This window comes from Aspergillus vadensis (genome assembly GCF_003184925.1).
Source record: "Aspergillus vadensis CBS 113365 unplaced genomic scaffold BO88scaffold_25, whole genome shotgun sequence".
Taxonomy (NCBI): domain Eukaryota; kingdom Fungi; phylum Ascomycota; class Eurotiomycetes; order Eurotiales; family Aspergillaceae; genus Aspergillus; species Aspergillus vadensis.
Window position 1 is genome coordinate 1 of NW_020292063.1, and position 23573 is coordinate 23573.

The 23573-nt window shown below is 52.8% G+C and overlaps 10 protein-coding genes across 10 annotated transcripts; 6 read left to right on the forward strand and 4 right to left on the reverse strand.

The window, feature by feature from the left end:
- Positions 1-550: 550 nt before the first annotated feature.
- On the reverse strand, positions 551-2626 carry met2 (homoserine O-acetyltransferase; the record flags this gene model as incomplete). The annotated part of the gene is made up of 2 exons (XM_025711690.1): positions 551-2085; positions 2139-2626. 2 exons carry the CDS (start codon positions 2624-2626, stop codon positions 1050-1052), a joined length of 1524 nt encoding a protein of 507 aa, XP_025559116.1. The 3' UTR covers positions 551-1049.
- A 934-nt stretch (positions 2627-3560) lies between these two features.
- BO88DRAFT_372133 (zinc-binding alcohol dehydrogenase family protein) lies at positions 3561-4620 on the reverse strand (the record flags this gene model as incomplete). Its single annotated transcript, XM_025704227.1, has 1 exon — positions 3561-4620. One exon carries the CDS (start codon positions 4618-4620, stop codon positions 3586-3588), a length of 1035 nt encoding a protein of 344 aa, XP_025559117.1. The 3' UTR covers positions 3561-3585.
- Positions 4621-4940: 320 nt separating this feature from the next.
- BO88DRAFT_348864 (Zn(II)2Cys6 transcription factor domain-containing protein) lies at positions 4941-7007 on the forward strand (the record flags this gene model as incomplete). The annotated part of the gene is made up of 5 exons (XM_025703428.1): positions 4941-5059; positions 5111-5389; positions 5471-5758; positions 5804-6022; positions 6089-7007. 5 exons carry the CDS (start codon positions 4941-4943, stop codon positions 7005-7007), a joined length of 1824 nt encoding a protein of 607 aa, XP_025559118.1.
- A 94-nt stretch (positions 7008-7101) lies between these two features.
- BO88DRAFT_372139 (NAD(P)/FAD-dependent oxidoreductase) lies at positions 7102-8762 on the reverse strand. Its single transcript, XM_025704228.1, has 4 exons — positions 8477-8762; positions 8134-8423; positions 7474-8062; positions 7102-7395 (listed from the first exon to the last, which is right to left on the reverse strand). Exons 1-4 carry the CDS (start codon positions 8739-8741, stop codon positions 7148-7150), a joined length of 1392 nt encoding a protein of 463 aa, XP_025559119.1. The 5' UTR covers positions 8742-8762; the 3' UTR covers positions 7102-7147.
- A 1055-nt stretch (positions 8763-9817) lies between these two features.
- BO88DRAFT_407521 (SAP domain protein) lies at positions 9818-12157 on the forward strand. The gene has a single exon (XM_025707455.1). It carries the CDS (start codon positions 9966-9968, stop codon positions 11925-11927), a length of 1962 nt encoding a protein of 653 aa, XP_025559120.1. The 5' UTR covers positions 9818-9965; the 3' UTR covers positions 11928-12157.
- Positions 12158-13062: 905 nt separating this feature from the next.
- Positions 13063-15012, forward strand: BO88DRAFT_348525 (DUF300-domain-containing protein; the record flags this gene model as incomplete). Its single annotated transcript, XM_025703420.1, has 6 exons — positions 13063-13105; positions 13186-13336; positions 13415-13712; positions 13768-13893; positions 13941-14090; positions 14149-15012. The coding sequence occupies 6 exons, from the start codon at positions 13063-13065 to the stop codon at positions 15010-15012; spliced, it is 1632 nt and encodes a 543-aa protein (XP_025559121.1).
- A 744-nt stretch (positions 15013-15756) lies between these two features.
- On the reverse strand, positions 15757-17178 carry BO88DRAFT_490584 (COP9 signalosome complex subunit 6). Its single transcript, XM_025712793.1, has 3 exons — positions 16850-17178; positions 16315-16785; positions 15757-16247 (listed from the first exon to the last, which is right to left on the reverse strand). The coding sequence occupies exons 1-3, from the start codon at positions 17118-17120 to the stop codon at positions 15835-15837; spliced, it is 1155 nt and encodes a 384-aa protein (XP_025559122.1). The 5' UTR covers positions 17121-17178; the 3' UTR covers positions 15757-15834.
- A 140-nt stretch (positions 17179-17318) lies between these two features.
- Positions 17319-19407, forward strand: BO88DRAFT_407524 (uncharacterized protein). The gene has a single exon (XM_025707456.1). It carries the CDS (start codon positions 17354-17356, stop codon positions 19301-19303), a length of 1950 nt encoding a protein of 649 aa, XP_025559123.1. The 5' UTR covers positions 17319-17353; the 3' UTR covers positions 19304-19407.
- A 186-nt stretch (positions 19408-19593) lies between these two features.
- On the forward strand, positions 19594-20945 carry BO88DRAFT_407525 (DNA-directed RNA polymerase III subunit C31). Its single transcript, XM_025707457.1, has 2 exons — positions 19594-20300; positions 20382-20945. Exons 1-2 carry the CDS (start codon positions 20036-20038, stop codon positions 20780-20782), a joined length of 666 nt encoding a protein of 221 aa, XP_025559124.1. The 5' UTR covers positions 19594-20035; the 3' UTR covers positions 20783-20945.
- Positions 20946-21183: 238 nt separating this feature from the next.
- On the forward strand, positions 21184-23518 carry tah18 (NAPDH-dependent diflavin reductase). The gene is made up of 4 exons (XM_025705178.1): positions 21184-21420; positions 21495-21670; positions 21741-21839; positions 21895-23518. The coding sequence occupies exons 1-4, from the start codon at positions 21265-21267 to the stop codon at positions 23408-23410; spliced, it is 1947 nt and encodes a 648-aa protein (XP_025559125.1). The 5' UTR covers positions 21184-21264; the 3' UTR covers positions 23411-23518.
- Positions 23519-23573: the final 55 nt, after the last annotated feature.

A 23573-nucleotide genomic window follows, 5' to 3' on the forward strand; every position in this document is an offset into this window, starting at 1 on the left:
CCCCAAAAAAAGGTTAATGACGGCACATTCATCCTGCACGCCAACCCCGTACTGTATAATACACACACACGCACACGCACAGCAGCGCCCAAGCGCAGGTCAAAATGATACATCACATCTCCAACCCGCCTCTACCCGTCGAACTTCAAACCTAGTCTAATAACCGGCTTCAGAGTTTTGCACGCAGAACTTTCCCCATCTGCACTCCGCATTTCACTTCAATTCCTGCAAGCAGCCCAATTCCTCTGCCTTGTAATTAATTCCCGAAAGCATATCCAAATCCATGGCGCTTTTGCTGCGCCGACCACGTCATATTCTCTGTCTTGTGGTTCTCCGCAATGACCTCAGGAGGGCATTCAGGTGAGGCCCGACGGCGGGTATCATATGCGGAGTAGAGCTGCAGCCAGTGTTGGTGTTGGTGTTGGTTCCTGGTGCAACCGTAGGTTGCTGGGCGGGTTGGGAATCGAACTAGATAGAAGATGGGAGATCTTTGCGATGATGAGGGGGTGATGGTGGTGTCATGTGGTAGGTTGAGGTTGATGATTGAATTCAAAGTTGAGTTCACAAAGGTGTTTGAATACGAGACCTTAATTACAAGGTCACACCGCTAGGCACTGTATCTAACGGGTGGCCAGTGCTATGACAACAGACGAGATGAAGACAAAAATTCTATTTACCATAACGAATCTATGTACGATCGAACACTTTTCTTATGAAGGTCGCCCACCACCCTCGGTGTCTTGACGTGTGCAAAGAACACTCGGTGAGGGCTTATCTGATGGAGAGCAGTTGGATGCTTCTTTTACAGCCTTACCTGTGTAGAGGAAACGAGAGAGGCAGTTGGATGCTCATCTCTCTGACTGGCTAAGAATAATAAATCACAAGACCGCACCGCTACTTCCCCAAGGCGCCTGAGCTTGGCGGGGTCCGAAGCCGCCGGCGCGTCCTCTCTGGCCGAGAGAAAGGCCGGGGCATGCCCACGCGGTACATCAGGCAGTATAAAAGGCTGCAACTAATGCGCCACATCTAATAGGACTCTGGGGGTCAGTTTACCACGCGGTGATATCTTCCACTTCCGCTTCGCCGAAGGTGCTGCTCTTGGTTAGCTTGTTGACTCCGTCCACAGCCTCGACTCCTTCGGCGGGTTCCTTGGACATGATGTCCGGCAGGACTTCGCGGAAGAACTCGAGGATGTAGCGGTTGACCTGTTCGAACTGAAGGAGGAAGGCATCGTGACCTTCGGGACTCTCGATCCGCTTCAGGCGGGAATCCGGAATGCCGGCAGCGATCTCCTTCTGTTCATCGAAAGTGAACAGTCCATCGGATTCGATACCTAGAACCAGAGCAGGCTGCTCAATCTGAGACAGGGCTTCACGGACGGGGTTCTCCGCGGAAGGACTGGCCCGGTGTCGGGACACATCGTGCGTGTCCAGCTTGCGGGTGATGGCGATGTAGCAGTTGGCATCGAAACGTTTCACGAACTTCTCACCCTGGTACCGAAGGTACGACTGGGCCGAGAAATAGGTGGGGAGCCGCTTCTGGGAACCGTTGGTCTCGATGGTTTTGCTGAAGGTTTTGGCACCGGAGAACTGAGGGTCTTGGAACTGCACTTCAGACTGATGAGCATCGGATTGCGGCCCGGGAGAGCTGCGTCCACTCTTGTGTCCGTCGTTATGGATAGCCCAGTGCTCGTTCGGGGGAGTGGGCGACCTTTCCTGGCCATTGATGGTCTGCCGCTTGGAGGGATCGGGCACGTTTCTGCCGAAGCGAGACTCGAAAGAGTTGCGGCTACGGTAGGTGAGAAGGGCGGACATGCGCGCCGCACCCAAACCGGTGGCCGGGGGATCGTCGAACGGGTAGTAGCCATCCTCATACTTGGGATCGCTGTAGATGCTCTGCCGTTGGGCTTCGCCCCAGCTGATACACCATGCCGAATGACGAGGAGAGGTTGCGATCGGAACAATCGCGCGAACATAGTCCTTGCCAAAGTAGGCGTACTCAAGAGTAAGCATACCACCCATGGAGCCACCCACCACGGCTGCTATTTGACGGATGCCCATGTCATCCAGTACCATCTTGTGAATCCTATGCGTTGTTAGTACGCGGTTACACCATAAAGCACGAGAAGGAGAACTCACTTTACATCATCACGGACGGTGGTGAGAGGGAACTCAGGACCGTACAAGCCCTTGGACGGATCGCCATCCTTGTAGGTCACAGCGCTAGCACTTCCGTACGGACTACCCAGACTGTTCAAGCAGACGACGAAGAAGCGCGATGTATCGAAAGCTTGACCGGGGCCACCAAGCAGGGGACCCCACCAGTCCGCGACATCCGCACTACCACTGAGAGCATGACAGATCACCAATGCATTGTCACGTTCGGGAGAGAGTTGACCTCTCGTCGTGTAGGCCACGGGAACGTTGTGCAAGGTAACACCAGACTCAAGGGTGAAAGAAGGGATGATGACGATCGATTGATCGGTAATAAGGGCCGAGTAAGGGTTTTCGGGTTGGGAATCAGCCCTCTCTACGGGATTTAGTAGCTGTTCACTGTGGAAAGGCGGGGGAGGGGTAGAGGGGGGAAACTGACGGAATTGCCCGGAGGCGGCAGCTTGGGCGACCATACTGGACGGACGCGTGTGCTTAACGGACGTATGGATGCAAAACAAGTAGCAGGACGAAGTTAAAACTATGAGAGAGGGAGAGAAGCAAGATGAAGCAGTAGACACACAAATGAACAGGAGGGAAAGTTAAAAGGAAAAAAAGGGCGGGAAACGCAAGATGATGGCGATCTCTGGTCCCCCGGGGAGTTTTCCGGTCTTGACTCATACGCCATCACGGGCCAATCACATGTCTTACATTGATCCTGAGGCAGGATTGAGTCTACGGATTTAGGTTCCACCGAGGATCCGCCCCCGGTCCCGCTTCCCGGCATTTCTGTGTCTCTCCGATCCCGGGCTCTCCAAGCATAGCCATGTATACCATTAATGGATTAAGTGGTCTATAACAACAGAGCGAGCACGTTCAGCGAGTAGAACGAAGAGACGATGGCGTGGCTGTATTCAGTATCCGCTTCAGTATCGTCTTGGCGAATACGAAATGTACCGGTCCATGGAAAGCTTTATTCAGTCTAGGCCCCTTCCCTGGCTATCGGGCCGAGCATGTATATCGTGGAAAATGTTCAAAGAACCGTGACCTTGAACATCACATTCCTCGGGGCCTTCACTTAAGTAATATATTTGAACGATTACATTACTTTATGAAGACAATTTTCAGCTTATCAAACCAGCAACGCTCTGACACTCCGCTTTTAAAGATATCCACACTAGTTGATATTAGTCAAGTATATGATTTTGATTATACCTCAGATAAAACATCATGATTTCATGTCATCTCCAACACATTCCACAGCTATAACAGGCCTCCTTAACCTTGCTTTTCGATACCAGGACTGGTGCCACATGTGGTCACAATTAATTATATATTAGTAAAAAAATTCAACGCATTGAAGATGTCTAAGATCCGCTTAGAACAAAACTCAATTAATCACAAAGCCAACCCATAATCATCACCACCAACCCACCTACAGCGAAACAACCAATTTCTTCGCCGAAACTCCCTTCTTCAACACATCCAACGCCCCCTGCACCGACTCTAATCCTTCACCCACCACCTCCACCTTGGGCGCACTAACAAAGCTCCCCTCCTTCAACGCGGCCGGCAGGAAATCCATAAAGATAGCAGGCCCAACCTCATTCTCAGCCAAATCACCACCAAAGACGAACTTCGACTCGACCCCATCTGCCAGAGGTCCAGACGGCGGACTCACCAACGCAACAAATTTCCTCCCTTCAACCCTCGCCACAATCTGACCACACTTTTCTGGTGACTCCGGCCCAATAGCCAATGCACCAGCACTAGACTTCCCCATAAACGCAACAATGATATCCTCGACTACCGTCTCAGACTTATAGTCGAAGACATAGCTCGCACCAAGAGACTTGACAAATTCGTAGTTCCGCGGCGAAGCCGTCGTAATCACTTCATACCCCGCCGCCACGGCAAGCTGGATAGCGTTGCTGCCGACGCTGGATGATCCGCTCCAGATGAGGACTGTTTGTCCTGTTGATGGGGCTCGAGGAGCAGTGGGATGCTGCAGCGCGAGGTAGTCTTTCTGGAAGAGGCCACATGCAGCGGTTGATATTCCGAGGGGGATTCCGGCCGCATCAGCGTAGGATAGATCGGACGGGATGGGGGAGGTCATGTGTGCGTGGAGCACAACGTAGTTCTGGAAGGCACCTTTGGAGGAACGCGTGCTTTTCAGTTCGCCTGTTAAACCGAGGACACGGTCTCCGGGCTTGAATCGGGAGGAAATAGGGCCTGGTCCGACTTCCACTACTTCGCCGGCGACGTCGCTGCCCATTATAGCGGGATAGGGTGTCCAGGCGAAGAGGGCGGAGCCAAGGTCTTGACGAGCATAGTCGACGAGGTTGAGCCCGATGCTGTGATTCTTGATTACGAGTTCGTTCTCGCCGGGATGGGTGTATGGAGCGCTGTCGATTTCCAGAGGGTAGGCCTTTTCGGACTTGATCCAGGCGGCGGTATTGGTTGGGGCCATTATGGTGAGTCAATCGTGAAGGTGTATGACTTGGAAAACCGCCAGTACCTATTTGCAAGAGAATACTTGTGAAGATATAATGAATTGTCAAATGTTCCTGGCCAGCGATCTATATACCACCCTCGCCAAGAACTCCAACGGCGTCTCGGATTAGGGCACGGTGATAACGCCGTAATGTCCGATGGCAAATCCTTCGGTGTTTACACCCCGACGGGGTTTGCGACTCTTAAATCCTACGGCATTGCCGCCCAAATCTGACAGAAATCCGACCCTCTTTGCATCTCTTGTGTCATGATTTATGCTCAAGTCCGCTTGTCGCCATGGATCAGTTCCCCACCCAGTATGATCTCGCCCCGGCCCCGTACGGCCGCGCCTGCATGAATTGTTCGCAGTCTAAATGCAAATGCATCCTACCCAAAGGGGGTGGGCGATGCCAGAGGTCTGTCTTACGGTATACTCTAGGATGATTCGAGTCTGACAGTATTGGCAGGTGTCAACGCCTGAATAAAGAATGTCGGCAATCGGCTTTCCATCGACGGCAAAATGCGCGCAAGTCCTCGCTGTCCAAGACAGGGCGGTTGGAGAAGAAGCTCGATGATTTGGTGACGCTGCTTCGCGCGCAGTCTTCTAACAATGCGGGGGATTATGCTGAGTTGATTGAGGAGCTGCGACGAGAGCCGGATGAAGACCATCATCATCCACCACCGCCACGCTCCCAGATCAAGGTTACTCGGACAGTCTCGACGGCGGAGAAATCCATCGACTGCGGGTTTCTTAATCACTTTGCCCAGGTTGGAGCTACCTCCTCCCGAGATGAGTCGAATAGTGGAGGACAGATGCCACATGCGAGTACAGCAGAGCCGACCTTGTCACAAGCTGAAGAGTACCTGAGCATCTTTGTCACTCAGAAACTACCCTATCTGCCATTCGTGTATTTCCCACCAGGAACAACAGCACAGCAGCTACGTAGTGACCGGCCGTTCCTCTGGCTATGCATCATGGCAGTCACGTCGAAGAGCCCGAGTCAGCGACGTACACTTTGTGATAGAATCCGCGAGACTGTAGCTCAGCGCATGGTTCATGACTGCTACGGTCGCGATCTCGACTTCCTCCTAGGTCTCCTGGTATATATAGCCTGGTACGATTACCCTTTCCCTATGATGACCCATGCTAACAGCTACAGGTCCAACCAGCAACTATTCAAGAAGCTCAACATGACCATCTACAGCCAATTCGCCACAGCCGTAGTCTTCGACCTCATGCTCAACCAAGCCCCCGGCGGAGACAAACCATCACTCCTGAGTATACTTCAAACTCACCCAGACGAGGATCCCTCCCCAGCGCCAGCCCGAACAATGGACGAGAGACGCGCCGTGCTAGGCTGTTTCCTCCTAACCTCCAGGTACACCATCCACACCCATCCCAACTATTACTAAGTACTATAAACCCACTGCTAACTAACTCCCAGCATCTCCCTCTTCCTCGAGAAAAGCGACCCCCTCCGCTGGACCCCTCACATGGACGAATGCCTACACCATCTCCTCGAACACCCAGAATGTCTAAACGACGAGATCCTCGCCCAACAAGCGCGCTTCCAACTCATCAATGAGAGAATCAACACCACCACCACCACAGACCCCTACCACACCTCCCTCCCATCCTTCATCTCACCACCCCTCTCAATCTACACCCACACCCTCACCACCCACCTCCACCAAACCCAAAACAAACTCACCCCCAATTCCCAACGCCACCGAATCCTCCACCTCCACCACTCCAACACACACCTCACCATCCACGAATCCGCCCTCCTAAAACAACCCCCTAGCCTTAGTACCACTACCAACCAGCTCCACCACCTCGAATCCCTCCACGCCTGCCTCTCCGCAACATCCACCTGGCTCACCACCTTCCTCGCAATCCCACCAGCCGAATACGCAGGCTTTCCCTTTCCGATCTTCTCGCAGCTCGTGCGACACCTAGCAGCCCTATATCGGCTCTCTACGCTGGATGATGATGATGAACCGGCCTGGGACCGGGGGCATGTACGGCAAACGGTTGATTTGATGGAAGTCATGGATCGGTTGATTGGGAATTTGGGCCAGGCGGCTGCGTTGGCGAGACTCGAGGCGCAGGGTGAGGATGAGGATGAAGATGTGTTTTTTTATTCGATTGGGAAGTATGAGTCGGTTAGGTTGAAGTGGGGGGGTGTTTTTGGGGGTGGGGTGGAGGGGCAGGGGCAGGGGCGTGGGCAGGGGCAGGGGGTGCAGGATGGTAGTGCTAATGGGCTGGATCAGGGACATGGACAGGTGCAGGAGATGGGGGGTTTGGAGGTCGGGTATGATTATGATTGGTTGGGGGAGTTTTTGAATTCGATGGTGCATTGATTTATATCTTGTGGTGGGTGGATTGGTTCATGCAATGTATGCTCTGCTCGGATATTATAGGAAAGTTAATATATATCAGCCATATAGACATCTCCTCAATTATACGCCAACGTAAACATGATCAACTGTATATCAGCATCCTATGCAAAGATATCTCCCCCCTCCGGCCCATTCCTCGCCTTCTCCATCCTCTCCACACTCGTCTTAAACAACCGTGGCATTCCCGTCTCCTCGAACTGCTTCCCCTTCTGGATCATCTCCGCCAGTCCCTTGGCGGACAGCAAAATCACCGGCATTCCATGGCCATTAAACCCAGCACAGACATACTGCCCGGGTTTATTGGGAACCTCACCGATATGCGGATGCGAGTCGGCCGAGTAGCCCATAACTGTCACCAGAGTCAGCACAAGTCATTCCCTCGACACTAAATAGCAAATACAAAAGAACCGAAGCATGGGACACTCACCACCTGTCCAGATCTCCTTCACATACGCCCCACTATCCTCCCATCCCCGGAACGTCCGCTGCATGTACCCATCATAGTAATTCTTCGCTGACTCAATCAACTTCGTATCATCTACAACACCATACCATTCCTCTCGCTTATTCTTAAACGTCGCTTGCGCACCACCCACAATGATACTTCCATCCGGTCTGGAAATCAGATAACTGCCCCCGCCGACAACGTCAGATCCGTACCCGATTGCATATGAGTAAGGGAGGAACGGTGCGGGTTTCTTGCCCTCTCCCTCGGGGACCGTGATATGGCAGCATATTCCCTTGCAGGGGATGATATTTGCCGAATACTCGGGGAGTAAGCCGGCCGTGTAAGCGTTCGTCGCGTAGACGATCTTCCCGGCGCGGAGAGTGCCGCGGGGGGTGGAGATTGTGTGGATGTTGTCTTCTGTGGTGATGGAAGTCACCGGGGTGTGGGTTTGGACGTTTAATTGCGGGGATTTGATGATTTTGCTTAGTAGGCCGAGGATGAATTTGTAGGGCCAGAGTGTGCCTGATGTGTAGGAAATGCAGGCTTTGGCGTTGTGGGCGCCTGATATCTGTATCCTTTTTAGTATCTTTCCTATCTCATTGGGAAGTAACTGATGGGTGAAAGAGAATATATACTCACCACTTCCGCATCCCTTTTCCCCGTATAATGCAGATCCTCAGCCAACTTGACACCCCTCGCCTGCAACATCTCATACGCGAGCTTGGCTTTCTCCGCCGACTCTTCATCCAAATACACATTCATGTTCCGGGTAATGTTCAGATCGCAATCGATGTTCTCCTCGCGGAGGAGATCTTTCAGCGCTTGGATATGGGCGTATTCGAACTCGGCGATCTCCAGACCCGCTTCTAGTCCGGAGCGCTCAATGTAGGTGGGAATGTGACCGTAAATGTCGGGGCGGAGATGGCCGCCTTCACTTTCAAGGTTAACATCGTGTACCTCATACTTATGGATTGGAGCATACCATTTCGACCCGTCGCGCCCGAGCAAATCTGCCTCGCTTCGAGCAGCGTAATAGTAGTAGTCTTGTCGCCCTGCTCAGCGAGCTGTTTGAGGAGATAGTAAGCTAGCGTGACGCCCGAGTAGCCGCCGCCAATGATGACGATGTCGCTTTGCGGGGGCAGGTCGGGGGTGCTCCGGATGTCATCGAGCGGGTCGAGTTGGGTGCGCCAGAAGGGAGTGATGGGGTTGTTTGGGGGGAGCATGGTATTTGCTGTGGTGGAGCCCATGGTGATATGTCTACAGTGAGTGGTATTCGAAGACGAAGTGTAAGTCTGAGAAATGTTTACTACGACCCCGTTCAGTCGGCTCTCACCGCAATATATACATGAGTCGATCGCCCAACGCTTTAGCCGTTTATCCCGCCCCAACGTAGTAGATGGGGTCGATAGTAAGTGGATAACGGCCTAGCCCCCGATCTTATCTGCTTTATCTTCGGAGTTCGGCTTGGGGTCCATTAGTTGGGGGACTATCGGCCGTTGTCGGAGATGTGTAGTTCCAAGAGAGTGGACTCTAGTCAATAGTATGTGGTTCTATGTGGGTGATAGTCTTCTAGAAGACGGGATATAATCGGGAGAACTTCGTGAAGAATTGCCGGAATGGTTTCTGGAAGACCGGGCTGGGAACCATGTTCAAGACGCCAGGCTGGCCACTAAGAAGCTCTCCCCTGTAAATGTCCGTCCATTGCTTATTGATAGGCTCGCCTTGTATCAGCCACCTACGTGTTATCAGGTCGCTCCGGATGAAACCTCATTATCATGAAGCGTCATCTCGGAGGTGCACTCCGCTTATCTATTTCTTGGCTGTTAATATGCAGGAATCAACAAGTGCGGGGGCTGTTGATAATCTGATAACTACATCTAGCCTGAGCTTGAGCTTTACTGAACTCTCCCACTACTTCATCCTATTCCTAGTATCATGTTCGAGGTATGATGTAAATATATTCAAAATTCCGGTGCTACTTACTGCAACAATGTAACTTACCACTGGTAGTAGCTAGTATTGCGTGGGAATATCCGACTAAGAAGACATCTTGGGCCGCAAACAAACATAGTAGACTTGATACATCAACAACACCCGGCAAATACTTAAAGGACAATGTGTTACCTCTAGCTGTGCTGAATACAGAGAAGCATCTTCAGCTGGAGCTCCCAATCGGGTATTTTTCTCCAAGTGGAGCCTTACTCAGCCAGACCGGATTAGGCAAGTCACCATACCGGAAATAGCTACGCACCCAGTGACCACCGCCCTCATCCAGCCTAGCGCGCGACATCATCTCGATCGGTCGCAGCTCAAAGACTCACTTCTCGTGCCCGACCACCGCAGGGGCATCGAATCGCATTTCAACACCTCCCAGCCATGACCACGCCCTTTTGAACTTACCCGAACGAAATTTCTCATCGCCGATACGCTCTACATGCTCGAGTCTATCACGCTGCGTGCTTTCCGCTACAATGACCGACTATTCGAAATGGAAGGTGACCGATCTTAAAGCCGAGCTGAAGCGGCGCGGCATTGCGCAGACCGGTCTCCGCGTGAAACAACAGATTATTGACCGATTGGTGGAGGAAGATGCCCGCGATGAAAAGGATGCTGTCGCGAACGGAGAGCCGGCCGCCGAAGAGGATGTTGCGCCGCAGGAAACGCAGCCCGTCGACGCGAAGCAGCCAGAACCAGAGCCAGAGCCAGCTGCGGATGCGCCAGCTCAACCCGAGGCTACTGAGACCGAAGTGAAAGATAAACAGATTGAGGAGCCAGCACAGGAGCAGGGACAACCACAAGCACAGCCAGAGGAACAGGGTGACGCGGTTCCTGAGTCTAAGCCGGAGCCGGTGACCGACGAAGCTCCCGCCGGAAGACCTGCTAAGCAAGAACAGCAACAAGAACAGCCAGAGCAACCTGCACAGGAATCACCGAAACCTGAGGAGCCAGCTCAACCCGTCGATACCACTACTGTCGACCAACCCGCCGATACTTCCGCCCCGCAAGACCAGACCGAGAATGACACCGCTGCAGCACCGGTAGAGCAGGCTCCTGGAGAAGCAGCACCGGAACAGTCTGAGGACATGGAGCCAAAACCTACAGAACCAGCTGCATCTGGCGAGACCGCTGCGCCGCCCGCTGCAGTCCCCTCGGAAATGAACACCGGCTTGTCAACACCCCTGCCTACAGAAGAAGTGCTGGAGGACAGGCGCAAGAGGAAGCGTCGCAGCCAGAGTCCTGTGCCAACACCGGAAGCGCTCGCAAGCAAAAAGGCCAAAGCCCTAGACGAGACACCCCGAGTCGTTTTACCGGAAGACCAGGTTTCCGCGGACAAAGAACGTGAGGCACGGCAGGACGGAGCTTCCGGTCCGCAAGAAACCCCTGAAGAACGCGCGGGGCGCAAGACCGCGCCGGAGGAGGCCCCGCCTGTGCAAGATGAAACATCCAAGAAAGGCGCGCCCCTGAAACATGACGTTCGCTTCAAGGGGCTTTTTGCTGCCAAGGAAACGGAGCAGACTCGCCCCGTCTCCCCTCCACCAGCGGATGCGGTGATGGAAGATGCCGACGTCGAGCCTGCCGTGCATGCTGCTACAGCAGCTCTCTATGTCGGCGGGTTGATGCGTCCTCTCCAGCCGGTCGCGCTCAAGAACCACCTTGTCAGTCTCGCGTCCCCTCCAGATGCCTCACCCAATCCGGATGTGGTCGTAGACTTTTACCTGGACCCCATCAAGACACATTGCTTTGCTAGTTTTACGTCGGTCTCGGCAGCGTCGCGAGTCCGCACCGCCCTCCATGGTACGGTATGGCCCAACGAACGCAACCGCAAGACTCTATTCGTGGACTTTATTCCGGAAGACAAGTTGTCACTGTGGATTGAGAAGGAAGAAGGATCGCGACAGCGCGGTGGCCCTCCCGCGCGCTGGGAAGTGCGGTATGAGCCAACCGACGATGGCGTAGAGGCTGTTCTCGAGGAGGTTGATCCGCGAAGCGCTTCATCCCAACATATGCGTGCGCCTGACGCCTCAGGCTTTTCTCGACCTCCGCCTACCGGGCCACGGGCCGAGATGGGCGCTCCTCGACGTCCCAGTGGCCCAGATACGGCCGATTCGAGTTCACGACCTGGACAAGGATTCAAGCCGCTGGATGAACTCTTCATGTCTACTACTACCAAGCCCAAGCTCTACTACCTCCCTGTCCCTCGGGAGGTGGCCGACCGGCGTTTGGATCGGTTCGACGATTTGCTACGAAAGGGCGAGTTTCCCCGACGCGGAGGAGACGAGCGCCGTCGCATCACCTTCGAGGATGAAGATTTCTTCGTCGATAATGGACCCGACTTTGGTGGTGGGCGCAACCGACGAGGCCGGGGCCGCGGTGGTCGCGGACGCGGAGGGTTCGGAGATTCGTGGAGAGATGACCGACGTAGTCGGTATTGAAATGAACAGATATACCCCTGATGATATACTATGGAGCTGCCATGGTTTGGGATTAGGTGCTTTGTGTAATTGCAATTTCGTGTACAGTAGGCGAATGCCAAGTTGGCGCGGGGGACAAGAAAAAATATGATCTCCGGACAAGAAGTCGATTTGATTTGAGCCAAGATGGCGAGGTGTATACTAGGTTGGGTAAGTGTCTCCGGGAGACGAATCAACGAATACCATCAGGATTTATGTTTATTTTTATCTTATTTTTATTCGGGGGTCTCTGTTGGCGTGGATATGTTTGAGGTGGATAACTTGGAACATCAGAGTCAAGCAGTCAGAATGGCTCAATAATAAGTAAGTAGTACTCACTTGCTTTAAAATTGCGGTGGCGCAGCGACCCTCCGCCATTGCAGTGCGCGGCAGATGCAGCGAAGGTAATTGATTGGCACAGGAACAGTGCTCCGTAGTAAGAAGAATCCATCGTAAGAACTGCATCTGACTTAAGAATAAATAAATGTGGCTGCCTTGCCGGTTCGGTCTCATGTTCATGCTCCTCCTGCTACCAAGACTTTTTCTCTGGTTTGACTCCACGATCTATTGTTTTGGATAACAAAGGACCAAGCAACCCAACCGGTCCTTCACAGTTACACCTTATATGATTATTTGTTCCTATTTCCGACTTTCCTAGCCTGACGTGCAACGACAACGTACCTCCCGACGTGCTCCACTTCATTAGCCCAACTGCACTAAATAGTCTCCGTCATTCCAACTCTCAATCCGCCGGTCGCTCGCAAATCCCGCCTGGTTGTTCTTCCTGCCAGCGCATCCCGAAGCATCGCTAGGGCAATCGGTCCGTATTGAACTTCGCAGGATCAACTTTCGCCAGTGACCCGACCGGCCTCCCGAGTAAACGAGGCACAACAACGTGACAAAAGCTTAAACTTGGGTGGCTCCCAGGGGTTCATGGGGGGCCAAGCCCGGCTGTGCGGATAAGATATCTTAAGAAAAGCGACGGGCTGGCGTCCATCACGACGATCCTCTTTCTTCTCCCTCTTCTCGCTTTCGCAACCCGTCTCTTTTCCTTCCCTTCCTTGCACCCCCCTCAAAGGCTGTTCATCCTTGCAGTCTCCTCTCCCTTCCTGCAAGAATGGGCTGGCCAGTGTGCAATTCGACCGTGGAAGACGAAACCAGTAGGCAACCCCCTCTGCGCTTTGTTGAATGCGACTTGGGTGGTCATCGAATTGAATTGGGCTGACGCGGTCTTTGACAGTCACGGAGGTTGACCTCTGGGATGGCGGAATCACCTTCCACCAACTCTGCCTGATTGTGGGCGGGGCTTTTGGTCTCATGGCTATAGTTGTTTCCTTCTACCTGATTGGAATGCACGCTACACACTACAGCAAAAAGATAGAACAACGACAGTATGATTCCCCTCATTCTCTAGTTAGATACTGGCACTTCGTTTCTGTTCATGGCTAACGTCCGCCTCTCTTCACTAGTATCATTCGAATTCTGCTCATGGTCCCTGTTTACTCCGTCGTCGCATGGCTCGGTACCTACTTCTACAAGAACGATGTCTATTATGATTTGATCGGCAACTGTTACGAAGCGTTTGCGATTTCGGCTTTCTTCTCTCTCATGTGCGCTTACATCGCGCCCGACTTGCATAGCCAGAAAGAATATTTCCGTGGAGTCGAACCAAAACAATGGGTCTGGCCAATTCCGTGGCTTCAGAAGTGTACCGGTGGACAGAAGGGCATTTGGAGGGTACCGCGCAGTGGTTTGACATGGTTCAACGTGAGTGCGACAGGCCCGGTTGTGCGCCATTGCAGTTATGCTAACGCGGCGCTAGGTTATCTGGGTGGGCGTTTTTCAATACTGCCTCCTCCGAGTCCTGATGACTATCGTCGCAGTCGTCACGCAGAAGTTCAATCTCTACTGCGAAGAATCCCTCAACCCCGCGTTCTCGCATATTTGGGTATGTACTGTGTGTCTCTTATATTGGATTCTGCTAACATGCGACAGGTACTCCTCATTGAATGTGTTGCAGTCTCCATCGCCATGTACTGCTTGATCCAGTTCTACATTCAAATTAAGGATGACATCGGCCAGTATCAGCCATTCCTGAAGATTTTGTCGATCAAGTTGGTCATTTTCCTGTCCTTCTGGCAATCGGTAAGTGTAGCCAGCATCTTGCCCCCATCTCTACTTCCGGTCGTCTAACCCATTCTAGACTTTGATCTCCTTCCTCACCTCGGCCGGAGCCATCAAAACCACCTCCAAAATACAAAGCCCCGATCTCAAGGTCGGACTGCCGAACCTACTCATCAACATTGAGATGGCATTCTTTGCCGTTCTCCACCTGTGGGCATTCTCTTGGAAACCGTACTCACTTAAGAACCAGCCATCCGAGATCACCGACTTCTACGGCAACGGCAAAGCCAGCTATGAAGGCGGTCCCTTCGGCGTGAAAGGTGTGCTTGACGCATTGAACCCGATGGATCTCATCAGAGCCATTGGACGCAGTTTCCGCTGGCTCTTCGTCGGCCGGAAGAGACGCACGATGGATCCCAGCTACCACCAAACCGCAAATGACGCCTTCAACATGAACGCCACCGAGAGCGGAATTGATTCTCACGGCACCGAATACGGCGGCGCAGGTGCAATGATGGCCGGTGGACGCTACAGTCCCCCCGGTGAAGAAGGACAGGTCCTTCTGTCGCACGCTCAGCCAAGCCCCGGTGGTGGTCTCGTGCCTCCGCTCGAGGACGAAGCGGACCCGAACCGCTTCTACAACCATAACCGACTCAGCGCAACCTCCCTCCTGGAGCCAACAGCCACGCATACTGCCCGGCCGTACTCCCCTTACGAGGAGGACGCATACAACCCCTACCTCGTGAACTCCCACCTAGAACAAGACCACTACCACGAGCCCGTCCACCCCAATCCACCCTACCCAGACCATCCTTCCGACCTCAACAACCCCTACCACCCTACCACCACGCTGCAAGAACAGCCTCCTATCCCTCTCCCAGAATCCTACCAACCCCCTCCCCCGCACTACGACAGTGACCACCAACAACAACAACGAAGGTAAAGCGACGAGATTTGATTTCGACGAGCAACAAAAGAAAACTCCGGTACCCTCGGAGTATGATGACCCCTTAAGTCTTCATGCATGTTCTTCACTTTCTTGCGCGTTCCTCAATCATCATCCCCACTGGGTAGAGTTGAGAGCGCCACGGCTAGCTAAGTAGCTAGCCGTGTTTATCTTTGTCTCTTGGCGTTGGCTTATTTTTATATCTGTCTGTCTGTTCCGTGCATCTGTCGTATAATACCCTCTGAACTTTTCCTGGGCTGCCTTTTCCATTTTTGATTGTTTGATTTTCTCTAGCTATATGATATCACGGTATGAAGATTGAGGTTTTTTTCTTGATGAGACCGGATTTACTTACCTACTATTCATCTTTGTGTCTCTCCATCTCTCTGATTATCCTGGGAGCTTTACTTCTCACGCGTGGGATGAAGGAGGGCTTAGGGTGTGTTGTTTATATATCACTCGGCCTGTTTCTTCCCTTCTTCTTTTCATTTTTTTTCGTTCTTCATACTATGATACTTATACTATCTTGCTATCTATGTTGCGGAGATAGAGATTACATTAGATTAGATTAGATACTTTCGTTGTACAATATTATCTTTACTTCCGATATACCATAGATATCTATACATTCATGACCGTGACTGCATTGTGTGAAATGTATTTATTGGTTTACAATGATATCGACAGTGGAACAAGCCTACATAGCAAAAACATTGTTGATGTTGATGGAAGTCAATCAGGGTATGATCATGCATTCATTTCGTTAAGACTACTACTACTATCAGCTACATCGATTAAATCTATCTCGCCGATATCTTCCTATCCATGGCTCACCCCGTCCCCCGTCGAGAACGGTTCAGCGAACCGATTCTGCCACGATAATTGTTGCGTTTTGCGCGACATCGCCGTCCGTCTCACGCTGTTCATCAGCGCGGTTCGTTTCCCGAGCTCGCGCATCGCGCTGATGCTCTGGCCGAGTTGTCCTAGTAGAGAGACGAGGTGGACGTCGTTGCTTTGGGCGATGGCTTCGGCTGTGAAGGCGCTTTGTTCGTCAGGGGTGAGGAGGGAGAGGTGCGAGAGGAGGGCGTTGATGTTGCGGAGGATGGGGTGGGAGAGGGTGGCTGTTGAGCTGGGGGTGTCTGCGGATATGCTGGCGACGTAGGATTTGATGAGGGAGATGCGGGAATCGAGGGTCTTGATGGCGTTGAGGCGGGTCGTGAGGCTGGCGATTACTGTGGGTTGGGTTGGTTAGTGATGAGTTGGGTTCGAGTGTAGGATGGTGAGTGGGGTGGCTCTTACGTTCTTCTTCCTCCGGGGAGAGCACGTCTGACTGGTCCTTGGTGGGTTCTTTGCCGGCTGCTTGTTTTGTGAGAGAGGAGGTGCCTGGTGTGTCTACGGCGGCGTTTCTGGCTGTTCGTGCTACGGTGTCGATGCCAATCATCTCGGCTTCGCCCGTTTCGACGGAGTAGGGCAGTTCGCGGAATCGGATCGTTAGGGATTGTTCCTCTCCATCGACCTGCATTGTCTTGCTGTTCTCTGTCGCATTTTCGCCCTCGTATACGCTTTCGTAGATTGTCACCGGGAGCTTGCCGCCGTTGGAGGATGCGTCGTGTACCAGGGATGGGTGGAATGCGAGGAACACGGCGGACTCGTTGTGGTTGTGGAGGATCTGGCGATGAATTGGGAGGTGCGCGGTGTTGGGGCCGGTCGGAGGAGCAGTTGACCACCAGCCGACGAGGTCAAGGGCAGGGGCTTTGTGTACATCTTTGACTTGGAGGGGGTCAGCGAGTCCATGATATATGTAGATGGTTGAGATAAGGAGGAGGGGACTTACATTGCTTGACTCTTTCCACGAACCAGTCTTGGGGAATCTGGAGTTCGCCATTTGCATTCTCGTTTACGATACATTCAAAAACGTGCTCCAAGGTGATCTCGCGTCCGTTCTGCTGGCCTAGAAGCGCTCCCACTATAGGTCCTTGCTGAGAGCGGGCGGCATGACGGGTGATGTGGTCTGAGATGGTCAGGAGGATCAGAGGGTGGAGATGGATATGGAGGCCGGAGTCGGAGTTCTTAGGCGATAGGAGGGATTCTGGCTGATCAGACATGATGATCGGTATATCCTTGAAGGAGGAGATGGTATACCGAGTGGAAATGGTGAGAGGTAGCTGTGATGGTCTGGAACTTATCGTCGGGGAGACTGGCGGAGATGTCATGGGTGTTTGTCCCGTTTGCACCCAGCTTTCCCCGCCGTTGAGGATAAGAAAGCCGTTCCTGACTTGCCTTTCTCATCTCTCACTTCCCCACGGAGCGCATCACCGTGGATCTTTTTGGATTCAACATGGCCGTTCCATCTACTTACGATGAGGTCCGACAGCACCTGGAACAGGTGCAGCGCGAACCCTCCACTCGTCTGGACACGTCTCTTCTCGAAAAGTTGAAGCTCGAGCTTACCGAGAACGTCGATCGCAGAGTCCCCGCCACCCTTATGATCCAGATATCGCAGCTGCTCCCCGTCTTGCAGGAGGACCCGACTCCTCTTACCGCTCTTGGTGTCAAGGCTACTACGTATCTCAGCTTCGCCGACCTTCACTCTGTCGATCCTCCAATCAACTTCATTGCCGGTTTCAAAGCGCCCTCGGAACCTATCAATTTGTTGGCTTTGTCGTTGCTGCGCAAGGCCGGACACGCTGCTAGTGATGCCGCCATCGTTGCCGGCGATCCGGAACTCGTTTCGTCCTTGGTGGAGCTGTGGTTGTCGACATCTTCTACGGCCGTAGCACAAGCGGCGTTTGACACAATCTGGGAGCTCTTGGAGGTCGACTCGGCCAGTCCGCTCGAGAATGCTGGACAAGAAGGCGATGAGGCCACCGGTGGTCAAGGACTCGTTTGGAGGCGGATTTTCGCGGATAAGGATGTCTACGGGCTGCTATTTTCCCTGTGCAGTCTCACGGATAACGGACCAGGAAGTCTGTCCAAGCGCGACAAGACTGTAGCCCAGGGACGGTTGATGGGTCTGCTTGTGAAGGCGGGTCGGCTGCATTGGGACATCATCTCGAAACCACAAGTGCCAGAAGTTGAGAGGAAATACCAGAGCAATGGCCTCCTTCATTTCGCTGCCTGCCATATGGTCGACAAGGATGACGTGCTGATGCATATGACTTTGATTAACTTCTTTCATGATCTTCTGGAGATTGATGCTCCTGGTCTCATTGCTCGGACCATTGTGCAGTCAGCGTCTACCTTCTCCTCTCCCGCACTGGATTTCCTCATTTCGCATAACATCCATTCTACGTTGTTGGAGTATTACTTGGATGAGTCAAAGCTCGACGCGGTCGATTTGGCTTACCTGTGTGGCCCTATCATGACTTACGTTGCGCAGTATGCCGAGCTGTATCCCAACCACTTCCTGCAAAACCCGCAGTATCTACTTGATCGGATACTGTCTCGCATTGCTGCCTCGGTGACGGTTTCGACCTCTCAGTGGGCGCATGGGCCTGTTCCTAGCGGGCAGTTGAACGTACTTTCCTGTCTGCCCCGCGTTTTGCTCGTGGAAGCCAGCAAGCAAGGACTGAACCCTGTTCTGGCCTTGCCGACCAGTCCTCCAAACAAGGAGGCTTTGGATGTGCTGGCCAAGATCCTCCACGGCCCAGTGAAGCAGGACCTTACGGACTCGATGGAGCTGAATGCATCTGGCCAGATGCCGACAGATTGGCACAAAGAGGCCGCGGCCGCCCGCGCGCTGTACTTCATGTACACTAATCAGCATACTAACTTTTGGACGGATGTAGTTGCGACGGCGGATATTCTCGCTATGAAGGACATTTCGTTGGCGTCAATATCGCTCATGAGATCCCTCATCACCGCTAATTGGCAGATCTTAACGGGCGAAGTCACCTCGTCTGTCCCAGGGACTTCCCGATACCAGCTTCCCACCGAACAAGATTTGGAGAGTTTATCTCCGGCTACACAGGGAGTTCTGCCGTCATCGGGTGCTTGGGCAGCGCTGACACCGCCAGCCCTGACTATCCTCCTGCCATATCTGTTCAAGCCTCCTCGGTCGTATGCCGAATTTGTCGGCGGCGGAGCAGGTGATTCCCAGCACGCGGTCTGGAAAGTGGCAACGGCGAAGCACGAGGTCTTGGTTGCGCTGTATGACTGCCTGAATGAGAACGGTGGTCAAATGGAAGGTTTCGAGGATATCGTGCGTACTCTCCGGCAACGGGTGAACGAGGGGCCATGGGGGCCTGTATCTCAGACTGCAAACCAGGTTGCAACCGTTGGCCTATAAGGGCGGCACTGCGTTTCCCAGCTCACTGGACGATTTACGATTATGCCACTAGATACCTGTATTATTTCATAGTTTTTCAGCAATAATAAGCATTGAAATCTTCATCAGTAATTAATCCTACCTACTACGTAGTACTTAAGTAGTACATTCATCGCATCTGCCCTCTGATTGGCCCATCCAGCCACCCCAGGGTTCCCGCCCCGATACCCTAATTACTCATTTCGCGCAGATCTCCGCAGGCGGTGAGCCACATCCAAGCTCGGCCGGAACTTTTTTCTCAGCCATTGGATCATGGCGCAGTGAACGCCCGCCAGCGCTTCGGCCTTTTCCTTCCTGGACGTTAAACAACCTGGCCCCCAACGGAGCCATCTCCAACCGATTGACAATAAGGGGTTTATTCCCAGTGAATAATCTTATTGCCCGACATGTCCCGATTCGGCGCAAAGAAAGGCAGAAAGCTCCCCGGAGCCGAATTCACTTGGGAGGCAGATCCCAGCGGAGAAAATGATACGGCGCCGACGCCTTTGTTCCCTGTATGTTTTGGGTCGATGTGATGTGATGTGATATATTTGCTTCTTTGTTTGGTTGCTTTGTCACATGGGTGCTTCGTTGCGTCTGCCGATGTCGTTCACATTCACCCTGCCGCTACTGCTGCTGTTGTTGTTATTGTCATAGCAGTCTGGCTTGCTGCTGCTACTATTCTTCGATTAAGGAAAGGAAGGGGCTCTAATCATGTCATTGTACAAACAGAAATACACCGTCCCTCGCGCCAGACCGCTCTCCTCGCAGGAACAATTGCAGGTGGATTTCTATCGCACTCTCCGGGAACGGTTCCACGATGGCCCCTATTACTCGATTCTTGAGGGGGCGGGGTCGACGATGAAGAAGGATAGTGCGGCGCGGGCGAACTTCGATCCGTTCCATGGCATGCCGAGTTATTCGGGCAAGTATCAGAAGAAGAAGAGGGCGTTGCCGAGGTTACAGGGGAGGCAGTATGGTGAGTTTATCATTCTCTTTTTCGGATGTTATATGAGGAAGTTGGGAGAGTGACATGGCGCTAATGGGTTTGTGTCTGTAGTTATGAAGTTCTTCCCCCGCGAATTGTGGCAGACGATTCAGCCGACTTTCAAGCCCGATGCCGCGATGGATGGGTACGTGCCGCAGGTGGCGCGGGCTGGGGTGAAGCGGGGATTTGAGGACGATGATGAAGAGGAGGATGACGATGCGGCGAAGCGGGCGAAGGCTGGTGGTGAGGAGGGTGAGGGGGCTGAGGATGATGATGATGGGGACGGGGATATTCTGGATCCGGAGGAGGAGCAGGAAGGCGAGGAGGAGATTGAAGATGATGACTTTGAGGATGATGATGATGAGATGGGTGGGGATTATAACGCTGAGCAGTACTTTGATGGTGGTGATGATGAATACGGGGATGATGGGTTCGGAGATGGTGGTGGTGGCGGCGAGGAGGATACTTATTAGATCGAGCTGGATTCTTGAGATACCCTTTGTTCAAAACTATCATTCTTTGTCGGTTGATCTTATCAATCTAGCGGTTACTTCGGTTTTACTCCTATGATTAATCGGGCATGTTCATTTCCATTGCCGGAGTATTTGACATTACGGGTGTCTCTTTGGCCCTACACCAGTACAACCTCACAATAACCAGTTTTCCCCTCCTCGTAGCTATGTCCATACAGCACATCCCCATCCCCAACACCAGCAATTCATAAATATCCCATCTATCTACCTCCCCATATACGCTCCTAATCCTCTCCGATCCTCGGGATGACGTCATCCCGCTATCTCGCGCCAACTGGACGATCGGATAGAACCCCTCAAGCCAAAACGAGGGGAAGGAAAAAAAAGAAGACCCGCGATAAGCCGCAAGTGACAGATAGCCAACCCCCCATCACCACACCACGCTATCAGGGAGATAGTACAGGGCGCAGTACTTAGGTACAATGAACGGCAGCCAATCCCTCCCACCGCGGCGCTCAGCTCTCGTCCTGTATGGCTCCGAAACGGGCAATTCGCAGGAAGTCGCCGAGGAGCTGGGGGCGTTGGCGGAGAGATTGCATTTCCGGACCCATGTGGGGGAGATGAATGTGTATAGGCCGGTGAGTTTCCACTCTTTCAATTGTATGCTATATTGGTAATATGACGCATGCTGACGAGATCATGCTGTGTGTAGGAGGTATTGAAATCGCATACGCTCGTTATATTCGTTGTCGCGACGACAGGACAGGGAGACTTCCCGGCCAATGCGAGGTCGTTTTGGCGGTCGTTGTTGCTGAAGAGGCTTCCGGGGGACTTTTTGGAAGGTGTTCGGTTTGCGTCGTTTGGATTGGGGGATAGTTCTTATCCGAAGTGGGTTTTGCTCTATCTCATACATGGATTGGATGAGGACATGGTGATGGCTGACTGGCTGGCTTGACAGGTTCAATTGGGCGGCACGCAAACTACATAAGAGGCTGTTACAGCTCGGTGCGAATGAGATATATGATGCTGGGGAGGCGGATCAGCAGCATCCGGAGGGGTGGGTTTAGCTATTTCTCTCTGTTTGGTGGATGTCTGCTAATTGTGTTGTATAGACTCGAAGGGACGTTCATTCCGTGGTTGACCGGTCTGCGTACACATTTGCTCGAGACGTATCCGCTGCCTGATGGTTTGGAACCGATACCGGATGATGTTCAGTTGCCGCCGAAATGGATTCTGAAGCTCCAGGAGGGAGGTGCTTCGACAGCACAGGAAGGACATGCAGTTCCCGGCACACATGAGAACCTGCCCCCGCCTGATGATAATCCAAAGTTGACTCGATTGGATTATGATCTGCGGCCTCTGCCTGATACCCTGACGGCAACGCTTAGGGAGAATAAGCGATTGACTCCGCAGAAACATTGGCAGGATGTGCGCCATGTATCTCTTACTGTGCCTGAACATACTTCCTACGTCCCTGGGGATATGCTATGCATTACCCCCAAGAACTTCTCCACCGACGTGGATGCTCTGATCCAGATGATGGGTTGGGAAGAACAAGCTGATCAGCTCATCAGCCTGGTTCCTAATAGCCATATTCCTGCTGATGATCTCCCTTTGCCGCCTATTCGGGGTCTTGACTCCTACCCCCAATTGACGCTAAGGGCGCTCCTGACAGACTACCTCGATATTCAGGCTATTCCGCGGCGATCCTTTTTTGCGGAGATTGCGCATTACACGAGCGATGAGATGCACAAGGAGCGTCTACTGGAGTTCACTTATACTAGTCCCGAGTATCTTGACGAGCTGTGGGATTACACTACCCGTCCGAGACGGAGTATTCTGGAAGTATTGCATGAGTTTGACTCGGTCAAGGTGCCGTGGCAGCACGCTATCTCAGTGTTTCCTGTCCTCAAGGGGAGACAATTCAGCATCGCTAGTGGTGGCGAGCTGAAGAGGGGTCCTGAGGGCGGCACTAAGTTTGAGCTGATGATTGCGATTGTGAAGTACCAGACCGTCATCAAAAAGATCAGACAGGGTGTATGTACGCGTTATATATCTGCGCTTCGACCTGGGAGTACTCTTAAGGTACAGCTGCAACGTGGTGGACTCAATTCCTCAGTCAACCAGCTTGTTGGCCCAACTGTCCTAGTCGGACCCGGCACCGGTCTGGCCCCACTGCGATCTATGCTGTGGGAAAAAGCAGCAATTATCAAGGCATACCAGGAGGAAAATCCCGGGGTTGAGCTTAGCATCGGACCCACGCTTCTCCTCTACGGCGGTCGCAATCGAGAGGCAGACTTCTTCTTCGAAGACGAATGGCAGCAGCTCGGCCAGCTGACCAAGTTGAATGTACTCACGGCATTCTCTCGGGATCAGAAACAAAAAGTCTACGTGCAAGATGTAATCCGCCAGAACTATGCACTGCTATTCAAGCTGCTGCATGACATGGCAGGGTCGGTGTATATCTGCGGCTCCTCTGGACAGATGCCCAAGGCAGTAAGGGAGGCGCTGACGGAAGCATTCCAGCACGGCGCAGAGGTGGAAACCGATCGATTCAACGAACAAGGGGCCGAGCAATATCTGCTTGGCATGGAGAAGACGGGACGGTATAAGCAGGAAACCTGGTGATCCGCCTCAAGAGGTACTGTCACATGTGAAGCGGTTATACCATCAACACCTATAGATAGAGCGATGGCATCTGCCAGATCCGACACCATGCGGATAGAGTAAAACAAGCACAATATACCCAGATATTCGAATAGAACCAACACCCACCCTATGAGGTCATTTG